Consider the following 12333-nt stretch of genomic DNA (forward strand, 5'->3'; position numbering starts at 1 on the left):
GTATTTTAATGAAGTTTGGTCAGTAGCTAATAGTTTACATCACATATATGAACCCTGAAATGCTGTTTGCTGATGATAGTCAAATGCAGGTTGCATTAGGAGTAGATGTACACGCCTATATTTGCTAAAAATTAAATTTACAATTTAGGAGTCCATTACCGTATAAGTAGATGAGTTAAAGACACACACTGCAAGAAATGACTTTCTTACTTACTTTTTGTCTTGTTTTCCGTACAAATATCTAAAAAATACTTAAAACAAGCAAAACAATTAATCTGCCAATGGGGTAAGAAGAAAATCTTAAACTTTTTCTTAAACACTTAATTTAAGAAAATGTAAGAATATTTTTCTTAGCCCACTGGCAGATTTTTTTTTGCTTGTTTTAAGCACAAATTTACTTGACTTATTTTCTTAGGTCATTTTGCTCATCAAGAAAATGCATCTTGATTTAAGCACAAATTCATTTAAATGTTGTTTTTTGGCTAAAAACTAGACTTATTTTCTTAGGTCATTTTGATCATCAAAAAAAAAAAATGCATCTTAGTTTAACAATTTTTAGATATTTGTACAAGACAAAAATACCAGATAAGAAAGTAATTTTGTATGCCGAGTATAAGACCCAATTTGTTTATTCATTGGGTCTATTAAATGTTTATTAATATTACATTTAGTATTCTTAGTATTTTTGTCTTAAATATCTAAAAATTCTTAAATTAAGATGCTTTTTCTTGATGAGCAAAACAAAAAGAAAATAAGTCTAGTTTTTAGACCAAAAATATCAAATTTAGGTGATTTTGTTCAAAAAAATCTGCTAATGGGGTAAGCAAAATTTTCTTGAATTTTTCTTGAATTTAGTGTTTAAGAAAAATGTTCAAGATTTTTTGCTTGTTTTCTGCACAAAATCACTTACATTTTATATTTTTGGTCTAAAAACTAGAAAAAGCATCTTAATTTAAGAATTAAAAAGTAAGAAAGCAATTTTTTGCAGTGTGAGTCTATTGAATGTTTATTCATATTTATAATGATAGTTTTACAATAATTTAACATTTTATCATGTTTATACATCTGAAAAATTAAAGGAGAAGTTTATTAAAATATAGTCTACACTGTAAAAAATTTGCTGTAATTTTGCAGCTGGTTCCCAGTAACTTACTGTAGAAGATAAAGTCTGAAAAGGTTTCATGTTCATTTAACTTTGAACGAAATGTTGCCAGTAAATACCATAAATGTAAAATCTACAGTAAGTTACTGGCAGCTAGTTGCCAGCAATACCCATTAATACTGTAATTTCTACAGACATTTTTTACAGTGTAAATAAAATGCTGGGTTATTTTTTTAATCCAGCGTTAGGTTAATTAACCCAGAATGTGTTTATATTTGACCCAACAATAGGTTAGAACAACCCAGCATAGGTTATATTACAACCCAACAAGTTGGGTTTGTCCCTTTTTGACCCAGCGCTGGGTTGAAAATAACCCATTAACTATTTTGTGTGAAATAAACCTGACTGAGTCTGTAAAGCCAAAAAAATGTTTTTAAATGAAAACAGAGTGGCATAAGGATGAGTAAACATTGACACAGTCTTTTTAAAATATCACATTAAGTAATACATATAAATAACTTGCATGCATATTTGGCTTATTAAATATGTTATGTTATGTTATGTTATTAAGTGTATAGTATATCAGAGAATATGCACACTGTGCATCAAAATATTATGGACTTTATAGTAAATTGTGCACCAAATGCTGTGGTTGATGATGTCTTCATCTGTATTTTTAGGCCCTTTCCATGGAATCAGGCATCGATCCTGGCCAAGATTACTATACCCAAGACTACTATAGCTACGATCAAGGGTGAGTCTTATAGGACTTAATAAGTAGGATGCAAAACCCACTAAGTGTGCCTAACATGTTTCTTGTAAATGAGCGTTTATTATTAGACTCTACCAATAGTACAGTATTAATAGTATGCTGGTATTTCTGAATGCCCTGAGGCTGGGATTAAGCAGATTTGAAGTGAAAGTATTTGGTAAACGTATAAAACATGCCAAGAGCATTCGGTTAATATCATTATCTCATTTTTTGACGGAGATGGCGTTTAGTGGCTTTTGCATCTGAGCTCCCCATATGTATCTGTGCATTTGATGTTATATGTACTGTATTTGCAGTCATGTTACTTATATACAGTAGCAGTTGAGTCAGACTTATACTGACATCTAGCGGCATGGCTGCACTTTTTTCTCCTCCGTTTGTTGTGCCCTACATTTCACATAAAGTTTCAAGCTCAAGAGAAATCGTATGCTTAATATATCCAAGCTACGGTTAAAAACAATAAGCTAAAAATGTAAGCATGCTATAAATAAGATATATTTCATAAAATGTGACCTTATCTACGTCTTCTTATCTTAAGAAGCTCAGCTCAGGTGACTACTGTACATTAAGTGAGCATTGAGCTTTACAGTTTGAACAGATGCTGTAGTGCCTGCTTTAATGTCGGCCGCTCTGCTGGAAGCTTTGACGAGATTAATTTGTGCTCAGCTCCACACGGTCGTCTTAGCTCAGCGGATTCATTACAATGCGAGGTGCATATTTGCTCGCAGGACTTTCAGGCCTAAGTTCAGACTCTAGCACGTATCTAAGGTCCATTAGAGTCATTATTTTTGCCTGTGGAAAGAAAGAGCAGATGGTCCTCAGGCTCTGAGCATAAGCCGTGATCACTAAACAGATGATATACTTTGACAATAACATTTCTGTTCACAGAGGTAAAAAATACAGTGGTATACTTTAGTATTTACTATAGTAAACTACAGTAAAATTCACAGATACTAAAGTGTTTTTTAACCTTACCATAGTAAATATTAAAGTATACTAAAGTATTTACTACAGTCTATTATTTCACTATACAGTAGTTAATACTGCACAATACTGTAATATACATTAATTATAATATACTACACTATACTATAGTAAATACTAAAGTATACTACAGTCAGTGTTCAAATTTGAGGGGGGCTGGGGTGGTCCTGGACCTCCTATAAGCATTGAGGGACCCTCTTTAAAGCACAGAAATAAAAATTAGGGGGGGTCCCCTGGTTTTTATTAAATTAAAATAGTACATGAATTTAAAATTATCATGCTGTGGTGCCACAAAGAGCTACTGTCCATTATTTGCCCAAGTTTCGCAATAAACTAATCCAAATGATGTTGATCCAAGATCATATCTTACTTTGTGAAATCATGGTGACCCTATAATGATGGGGGGGCTTAGCTAGGGGACCCCCATAATCTTCGAACAATGATAACAGTCTATCTTATTTGGGTTGTATACTCTATGTACTCTATAGGGGGTTGCTTAACATCATTATTGCTTTCTAAGCACAGCTAGAGATCTAAGAAAAAATCTTAGAGCACCACGAATTATTGACTGATTCCCTCAACAATTTTATCCAAATGCAACCTCTTAAGATTTCCTTGCCCATAAAAAAGACTTTGAGGAGAAAATATGGCTTTGATTACAGACATCAAGGGAGAGATTATGAAAGATAAACGCTGCTCTTCAGTCGGGCTATAGATGTGTTGAGTCTGAAGTGCACCTGCTATTACACTGACCTGGCCTGCTGAGGATCCAAGGCTTTGAGAGATCGTTAATGGGGGTTTAGCTTTTTATCTCTAGATCATCGGGTCTCTATGTCTAGTATAGGTGTGTCCAAATGTCTGATGAAGTCGATTTCAGGCGTAATGAGGTATTTGCTTTGGTCCCCCCTCAAAAAATTGTGAAAATCTGAACTTAATGCAACCAGTAGGTGAGAAACAACAGGCAGATGTGAGGTGCGAGGCAATCTGAGGTGTAAATAAGCTAAGGGTGTGAAGTCAAAACTAGTTGATTTCTTCTACACCAGTGGAGATGTATGGGTAATCTATGAACTAATATGTTGTATCATATGTCCAAATCCAGATATGATCCGTATCCACCTTATGGCAGTCGCAGAAGGCTGATCACACCCATGTATGATGAGTATGGAGAGGCCATCACGGAGGATGACGGGTATTATTTTAGTGGACCAGAGGTAGTCTTACACATTCATTATTTGAAATCTTACCAGCTGCTTATAATGTTTTCTCTTCATTATTATTGTACGTGTTATTTAAAATCCCCTCACTGCAATTTTGCAATCTGTGCTTCAAATAATAAGGTTGTTTTAAAGGAAATGATGTCACAACAGGGTCGGGGAAGAGGGAGAGGTGGGCGAGGTAGAGGTCGTGGGCGTGGCAAACAAGTGGGATTCCAAGATTTCCCACCAGAGGATGAGATTGAAGAGGCAGAGCCTCCCACAGAGATTCCCACAGAAGATGTGGCAGAAGCTGAACCTGAAGAATCCAAAGCTTCAAAGAGGCTGAAATCTGTCATGAAGCTCAGCAAGCTGCTCGTTGTTGGAAAGAAAGTCGAACCAACGATCTCTCCTTGGAAAAAGGCCAAGATCTTCCCAATGATGTTTGGAAAAGGGAAGAAAGACAAAGATTATGCCAAGCTGACATCCGCACGTCGTATCGATAGTCAGGAGAGCCTGTCTGGTAGTCCGAGCGAGTCCATCGATGGCACGTCCTCGGCCAGGAACAGACTCTCAAAAGTCCTGAAACGTATCAACGTGGCGAAAAAACTGCAAGTTAAAAGGAAGTCACTCAGCAGCATCAGTCGAAGTTCTGCCAGCGAGAAAGATGAATCTGCAGAGTCGGAGAGAGAAGAGAAGAAATCGAAAGTGTCCATCAGCGTCAGCGAGCCGGAGCCCAGCGGGAGTGGGTCAGAGGCAGAGAGTCGGAAGAAGAGCTCGGATGAGGAGGAATTGTCTGAGAGGAGCAGTGTCGCTGAAGATAAGGATTATCTGAAATTGGATCTGGACCACGATGACAGAGAGAGCACGGTTGATTCTGAATCGGAGCCAGAGGAACCAGACGAGTCTGATGCTGAAAGCAAATCTAAAACTGAGACAGAGAAGTCAGGAACTGAAAAAGAAGAATCCGAAACCGAGAAAGGGTCCGACTCCGAAGAGGAATCCGGCTCGGAGGAAGAGTCAAGGTCTGGAAAAACCTCAGGAACGGAAAAAGAATCCAAATCTGGGACTGAAAAGTCAGGCACCGAGGAAGAGTCCAGTGCTGAGAAGAGTTCTGCAACAGAAAAGGAGTCTGAAGAAGAAGAAGAGACTGAGGAAGAAGAAGGAACGGAAGCGTCTGGATCAGAGCCGTCTTCTGCTCGCTCCTCAATGAAGTCCTCCCGCACTGAGGTCAGTAAGACCTCCTCCGAGCGGTCCAGTGCAGGAACACGAAGCAGCAAAAGCATTTCTGGTAGCGCTAGCGGTACTCCAAGTGGCAGCGGATCAGGTGGCAGCACTGCCCGATCTTCAGTGAGGTCTTCTCGTGCATCAGCGTCTGGTGAGGAGAGTAGTGCTGAGATAAGATCGGGAAGTTCAAAGCCCAGTGAATCTGAAGAGGCTTCAGAGACTGAAATGAGTGAATCCGCAGCGTCTGATGACGCCAAATCAGATGCGGTCTCCATGTCCGGCAGCGAGAGAAGCTCCACCAGCTCCAGATCCGCCGGAGGAAGTCAACGTTCTCGCAAGAGCGTGATGACCAGATCGTCCCAGGACACCATTGATGAGGAAAGCGAGGAAGAGGAAGAAGAAAAGGAAGATGACGAAGCAACAGAGAAAAGCAGAGAGTCAGCCAGTGAACTAAGTGATGGATCAATGTCAAGAAGGTCCAGCGTGATCTCAGCAACTGAAAGTGGAGGCACACCATACCCCATAGAGAGCAGCGTGACTGGGAGCTCAGATGAAGGGTTCGGAGGTCTCTCACCCATCACGGAGGTGGATGAGGACGCCATCACGTCTGACAGCGCCTCTGCATCTGAGAGCGGTTCTGTTCGTCGCTCAAAGCGGTCAGGAACGGGAGAAACCACAGAAGAATCGGATAAAGATTCTGAATCGGGAGACTCCACTGCTTTTTAAAAAGAAAAGGAGAGGGGAAGGTCAAGTAAGACTTGCTTGTCATGGAGTGCAGTGATTTTCCCTTTTTACAGTCTTTTCTCTTATTCTGGTGTGTTTTGGATCAACTAAGACTGCATGGGGAAAGGCCATGCTGATAAAGCTTCGGTCTTTTCTGTCTGCTGTGCTTCCTCCTCTCGAGTGAATAAAGGATTGTTGTTTTAATCTCTAATCCTAACGCTTTCATCCAATTTTTTACTGTATGTTTGTTTTTCCAAACACTATATTTCTGTGAGTGGTTTAATGTTTTGATTCCATGAGGTCATGTTTGCTTCTCTGCTACTTAATTTGGCTTATTTCAGTTTGTTAAAAATATTCTCTAAAACATTCAGTGCATCATGGAAATTTGATTTTATATTTAAATAAATATTCCACATTCATAAATAAAAATTCTGATAATTTATTCACTGCCATGTCATCCAAGATGTTTATGAGAGAATGTTTTTTGAGGAAAACATTCCAGGATTTTTCTCCATATAGTGGACTTCAGTGGACCTGAATTTCAGTGCAGCTTCAAAGGACTCTAAACAATCCCAACCAAGGCATAAGGGTCTTATCTACGAAAACAATCATAATTTTCGCCAATAAATAAGAGATATGTACTTTTAAAACCACAGATTCTTATCTTGCACGTTTGACCATAGACTGTAAAAAAAGATGGACGACACGTCGTCGCCTCCATTGTAATGAATTGAAGTCAAACACGTCTGACCATGGTCGCTGCCATGTTATGTAAAAACTTCAGTTTGGAGTCAAGGCATGGGTAGAAGGAATCGTCCGTGGAGCCGCGTTATCAAACTTCCGCCCAAACGCTCGCGCGACCAATTCAGCCACGCCAATCATGATGACACGCCCTGTTTCTATAGCATCAAATTACTAGCTAAAATTAAACTTATCACAAAAATGAACACTTGAACATATATCAGCGTGATAACAACTACTTGAAAAAGGACCAAAATCATCTTACGGAAACTTTTATTGGAAGTGTAAACGTTTTTTTTTTATTAAGAGCAGAGTCCCATTCGTTTGAATGGAGAGGGCCGGGTTTATGACTTGTAGAGCCAGCGGCTTCACTTTTCAAGTCTCATGAGGCACACCCGTGTGTGACGCACCAAGGTCATGCATGACGTATGCGAAATTACAGCTCCAGTGTTAACAAGTGTGGAGAAAGAGGACCGTTCAGACATTGTATGTGAAATGATACAATGTCTTTGGGGGTTTTTTTTCAAATAGTCCGCAAGTGTGCGTTTCACATATGTAACGCGTGACCTTTGGGCGTGATTACATAAAACATAAGGTCGCGCTGACGCATCACACGGCTAGTGCAAGACAAGAAGTTGTGCTAATTTTTTTGTGAAAATGACGATCGTTTCGCTAGATAAGACACTTATGCATCGGTTGGGATTGTTTAGAGCCCTTTGACGCTGCATTAAAACTGTAAACTGTTGATTTCTTTTCGACTGAACAAAGAAAGACATAAACATCTTATATGAAATGGAGGTGAGTGAATTATTAGGAATTTATTATGAAAGCAAAAAATTCCTTTAAAAGGCAGGTGCATGATTTATAAGAAACGCTTTGGGAAAGGAAGTCAGGCCGAGTGCCAAAACACACTTGTAGCCAATCAGCAGTAAGGGGCGTTTCTACCAACCAACATCGTTGCCTGGGTTGCGTATGTGTGAGGTGGGTTTATCAAAATAAGGTCCAGATTCTATTGGGGTAGGGGCGTGTTTGGTTAGGTGATTTTAAATGTCAAAACTGGTTTCAGAGATCATGCACCCCGCCTTTAATGTTAAATTGCTAAAAAATGAAAGTAGAAAGAATTTTATGAATACTTGTATATAAATCTGTTGTCTCCACATGAAATTTTTATTGGCATATCATCCAAATGTATTCTCCTCCTCTCACCTTCAAAGGAAGGTGACATTACACCTAGCGAAGGGTTTCTTTTTTGTGGATTTGTGTTTATAACTCTTCTCTCTGATCTCCAGGCTGGCAAAAAGAAGAGGATCAAACTGGTTTTGGACCGAGATCAAGACACGACTTCCACGGCGGAGGACAGTGGCTCGGACGTCACCAGTCACAGTAACATCAACGGATCGGTATACCTTGCCCAAAACGGTACCATCATCAGAACGCGAAGGCCCCCTTACCCCAACAACTTAAAAATGGGCTCTCCTGTGCGATTGGGCAAGCAATTCAAAAAACTGGATAAACTGGGTGTCACGCATGAAGAGCAGTTACCTTTAAATGGAACAGGAGATAATGGGCCCACTCCCAGCATCACCACAGCTCTTTCTTCTGTTACTGATCACAACCTCAACTCCAAAGACTGTCGCGTAACGGGCCCTAACAGCATAGGACCCAAATCCAACATCGACAAAGCCCGTTTGCGGCAGCACAGCGGGAACAGTGAGCAGGAGTCCTCGGTGGACAACGGAGGGATTACAGCGCCCCTCGAGTCTCTCATGGGTCCATGTGAGCAAACATTGACATCTGATGAAGAAGAGCTGTGGATGGGACCTTGGAATAACTTACACATACCAATGACAAAACTCTAAATTTGGGGTTTACTAATGTTGTTACCCTTTCTTTTATAGCCTTTTTGATGTTTTATCTGGGTCAATAACAGGCGATTGTAATTCTGTTGTTATACTTACATCAAACACCGAATGTGGTACATCATTTTTCAGGGAGATGGTTATCATATTCCAGTTCTTATCATTGGTGAGAGAAAATTGATGTGGGAGACAGGGCTATTCGGTATGATTACTTCACATCGAAATGTATAAACCACGCGATTAAAATGATACGTTGATATTTCACAAACAGACGATACAGAGAAAATCTGGCCGATTTAAGCGTGTCTATTGCAGAAGATTGAGGTGTATCTTTTAAAATTGAGACAAAATTGAGAAACGGCTGCAGCGCTGAGTGATTTCTCACATTTTTTTAATGGATGTATTTTTACATTGAAATAATATATATATGGTTGTAATGGCCCTAATATTTTGAGAAGATTATTTACATAGATCTATAAATGTAACCAAGTATAAAATATGTATTTTGATAACTTGAACTGTGTTATATACAAAACGTTTTTCTTTCTTTTTTTGTCAAAAAATCTAATAAATTTATCTAGAACAGTGGTTCTCAAACTGGGTCCCCTGGGGGGTCCTGAGATGGTGCCAGGGGTCCCAGTTTAATGATATTTTATAAAACACATGAATTTATCATAAATGATGTGTAAACCTCAGAAAGTAAGGCTACTAACCAACAGCACTGAATTTTGTAATATACTAAGTTTTCCTTAATTTTAAGTTAAGTTTTGTCGTCATCATTTTTTTTGGGGGGGGGCATTTAGGGATGCACCATACACAAGTTGGGGGCGGGCGCACATCGAAAAAAATTGAGAACCACTGATCTAGAACACGTCTTTTTTTCATTTGGTCTGATATTTTAGCTTTGATTTATAATCAGAAATAAATGTGTGAACATGTGCAGGTCATGCAAACATGTTTATTAATAAATTGACATTAAACAAATATTATTTGATTTTTTTTGTTAGGGTGACAATACATGCACTGCAGGAGATGACTTTCTTGCTTTGTGTTTTTGTCTTGTTTTCAGTACAATATCAAAAAAAGTCTTAAATCAACATGCATTTTCTTAATGAGCAAAATTACCTAGTTTTAAAAATAAGTCTAGTTTTTAGACAAAAAATGTGAATTTGTGCTTAAACAAGCAACAAAATCTGTCAAAGGGGTAAAAATATCTTAAATTAAAGATTTTTTAAGCACAAATTCACTTTAATTTTATGAATTTATTTTCTTAGGTCAATTTGCTCATCAAGATAATGCATCTTGACTTAAGATAGATATTTGTACTGAAAACAAGACAAAAATACTAAGAAAGTCATTTTTTTGCAGTGTGCACTGACGTGCTTTGCTTTATTACAGAGACTCAGATTAGTCATTGGGCACACGCTCATTTTTTTTCTCCCAACAGTTTCTCATCTGTCCATCAAAGTCTGATTGCTCTTTTAGATATGTTGTCTATCCAAATTATGATGCTGCCTGAGAAAATGGAGGAGCCACTGATGAAGATTGAGAGTTATTGAAGCTTTTTGACAGGACAGGATCTAATGATCTTTACTACAGTAAGACAAATTATGTCACATTTGGTACTCTATGGGGCAGATTCGTGGATAGGGTTGATCCTAGTCCCAGATTAAATGCATGTTTGAGCTGCCTTAATTTAAAAACAGCTTGCACTGATATATCTTAACATATATTAATGTCAATGTTTTGTGTAAAGATGCACACCATCAGTATTGCTTTTGTAAGGTTTGCTTGTAAAAACTACTTAAATGTCCTAATATAACTAAATAAGGCCTAGTCCTGGATTAATCTAAACCCTGTCTGGGAAACTTTTCCAAAGTACTCTCTCTTTGAATATACATCTTTGCAAAATGATCATGGACACTGCAAAAATTTTTTGCTTACACTGCAAAAAAAAATGGTTTTCAAGAAAAAAAAATCTTGTTTTCAGTAAAAATATAAAAAAATTCTTAAATTAAGATGTTTTTCTTGATGAGCAAAACGATCCAAGAAAATAAGTCTAGTTTTTAGTGATTTTGTGCATAAAACAAGCAAAAAATCTGCCATTTCAAATCTATCTATCTATCTATCTATCTATCTATCTATCTATCTATCATAAACACTAAATTCAAGAAAAATTTGCTTACCTCATTGGCAGATTTTTTTGCTTGTTTTATGCACAATATCAATTAAATTTTATATTTTTGGTCTAAAAACTAGACTTATTTTCTTGGGTCATTTTGCTCATCAAGAAAAAGCATCTTAATTTAAGAATTCTTAGATATTTTTACTGAAAACAAGACAAACATACCAAGATTTTTTTTCTTGAAAATCATTTTTGCAGTGTAAACAATCAAAAAAAATCTGCCAATGGGTGAGAAAAAATCTTGAAAGTGTTAACTTTTTTCTTAAACACTTAATTCAAGAAAATTGTCTCACCCCATTGGCAGATATTGTTTGTTTTAACCACATTTCACTTAAATTGTATATTTTTTGTCTAAAAACTAGACTTATTTTCTTAAGTATACACTGCAAAAAAAATTACTTTCTTAGTTACCTTTGTCTTGTTTTAAGCACAAATATCTAAAAATTCTCAAGTCAAGATGCATTTTCTTGATGAACAAAATATATATATATATTTTTTTTTTGCTTGTTTTATCCACAAATTCACTTAGATTTGATACATTTTGTCTAAAAACCAGACTTATTTCCTTAGGTCATTTTGCTTATCAAGAAAAAACATCTTGATTTAAGAATTTGTAGATATTTGTACTGAAAAGAAGACAAAAATACTAAGTAAGAAAGTCATTTTTTGCAGTGTACTGCTTTTTAAACATTGCTATGTTTGTATAGGGCTAACTTACTGATCAAAAGGTACAATAGGGGTTTGACAGACATGTCAACTTTTGTTTTGGTGGAGAAATCACACACTTACCGTAACCTTTTTTATAATTTATTTTATAAAGTTTACCTGCATTCAAGTAAAAACTTTGTTTGAAACCTTATAAACATTAGATTCTTAGAACAATGTTTGTAATGCATTGTTTGTGTAACCTAATGTGCATTTCGATGCTGTGAAGTGATTGACATGTGTAACTGCACTGTTCTGCATTAACCAGCAGAGGGAGACACACTATTTAGCCATCCACTATTCTCAAAGCTGGTGGGCATTAGTTAGGGTTTCACAAAACATGTTATACTGAAAACCCTCTATCTAGCTACCTACCCAGATAGCAGAGGACTCGGGTGCACAATCCCCACTGGATCTGGGCCGAAGTCGGTTGGTCCGGAATAGATCCGGTTCTGAGTCATCTGCTGTCTGGGTATAGAGTAGACTGTCTGGTATAGGTGTTTAATTTATCAGCTAAGAGGTTTTGAAAAGGAAAGCAAACAAACATGTTAGTTTCTGATTTTCTAAAAAGCATACTAGCTTGACTTTATTTCGTTGCTCTTTGCAGATGCGTTTCACCTATTGCATTGATACATATTAAGCAGTTGGAACATGTTATGTGTGATATTAAAAAAGAATTCACTACAGCAATGTAAAATTCTCGAACAGTGTCAATCCAGGGCAATACTAACACATTTATCTATTTTTTATGCGATGAACACAATATCCTGATACCTTGAGCACAACTTGTTATACAATATCAGTCAAATGGTGATGGTTAAGATGCGTGGATTGCAGTATGT

The 12333-nt window shown here is 37.3% G+C and overlaps 1 protein-coding gene across 1 annotated transcript in view; it reads left to right on the top strand.

Moving 5' to 3' along the window:
• pcdh15a (protocadherin-related 15a) overlaps nucleotides 1-9585 on the top strand; it is a 351466-nt gene extending 341881 nt beyond the window's left edge. Inside the window, exons 36-38 of the mRNA XM_073873588.1 lie at nucleotides 1783-1856; nucleotides 3958-4069; nucleotides 8032-9585. Of these exons, the coding sequence (XP_073729689.1) occupies nucleotides 1783-1856; nucleotides 3958-4069; nucleotides 8032-8601 (756 nt within the window). The 3' untranslated portion in view covers nucleotides 8602-9585. The remainder of the gene's footprint in view (nucleotides 1-1782; nucleotides 1857-3957; nucleotides 4070-8031) is intronic.
• The last annotated feature ends 2748 nt before the right edge of the window (nucleotides 9586-12333 follow it).

The sequence above is a fragment of the Misgurnus anguillicaudatus genome, chromosome 11 (genome assembly GCF_027580225.2).
Source record: "Misgurnus anguillicaudatus chromosome 11, ASM2758022v2, whole genome shotgun sequence".
Taxonomy (NCBI): domain Eukaryota; kingdom Metazoa; phylum Chordata; class Actinopteri; order Cypriniformes; family Cobitidae; genus Misgurnus; species Misgurnus anguillicaudatus.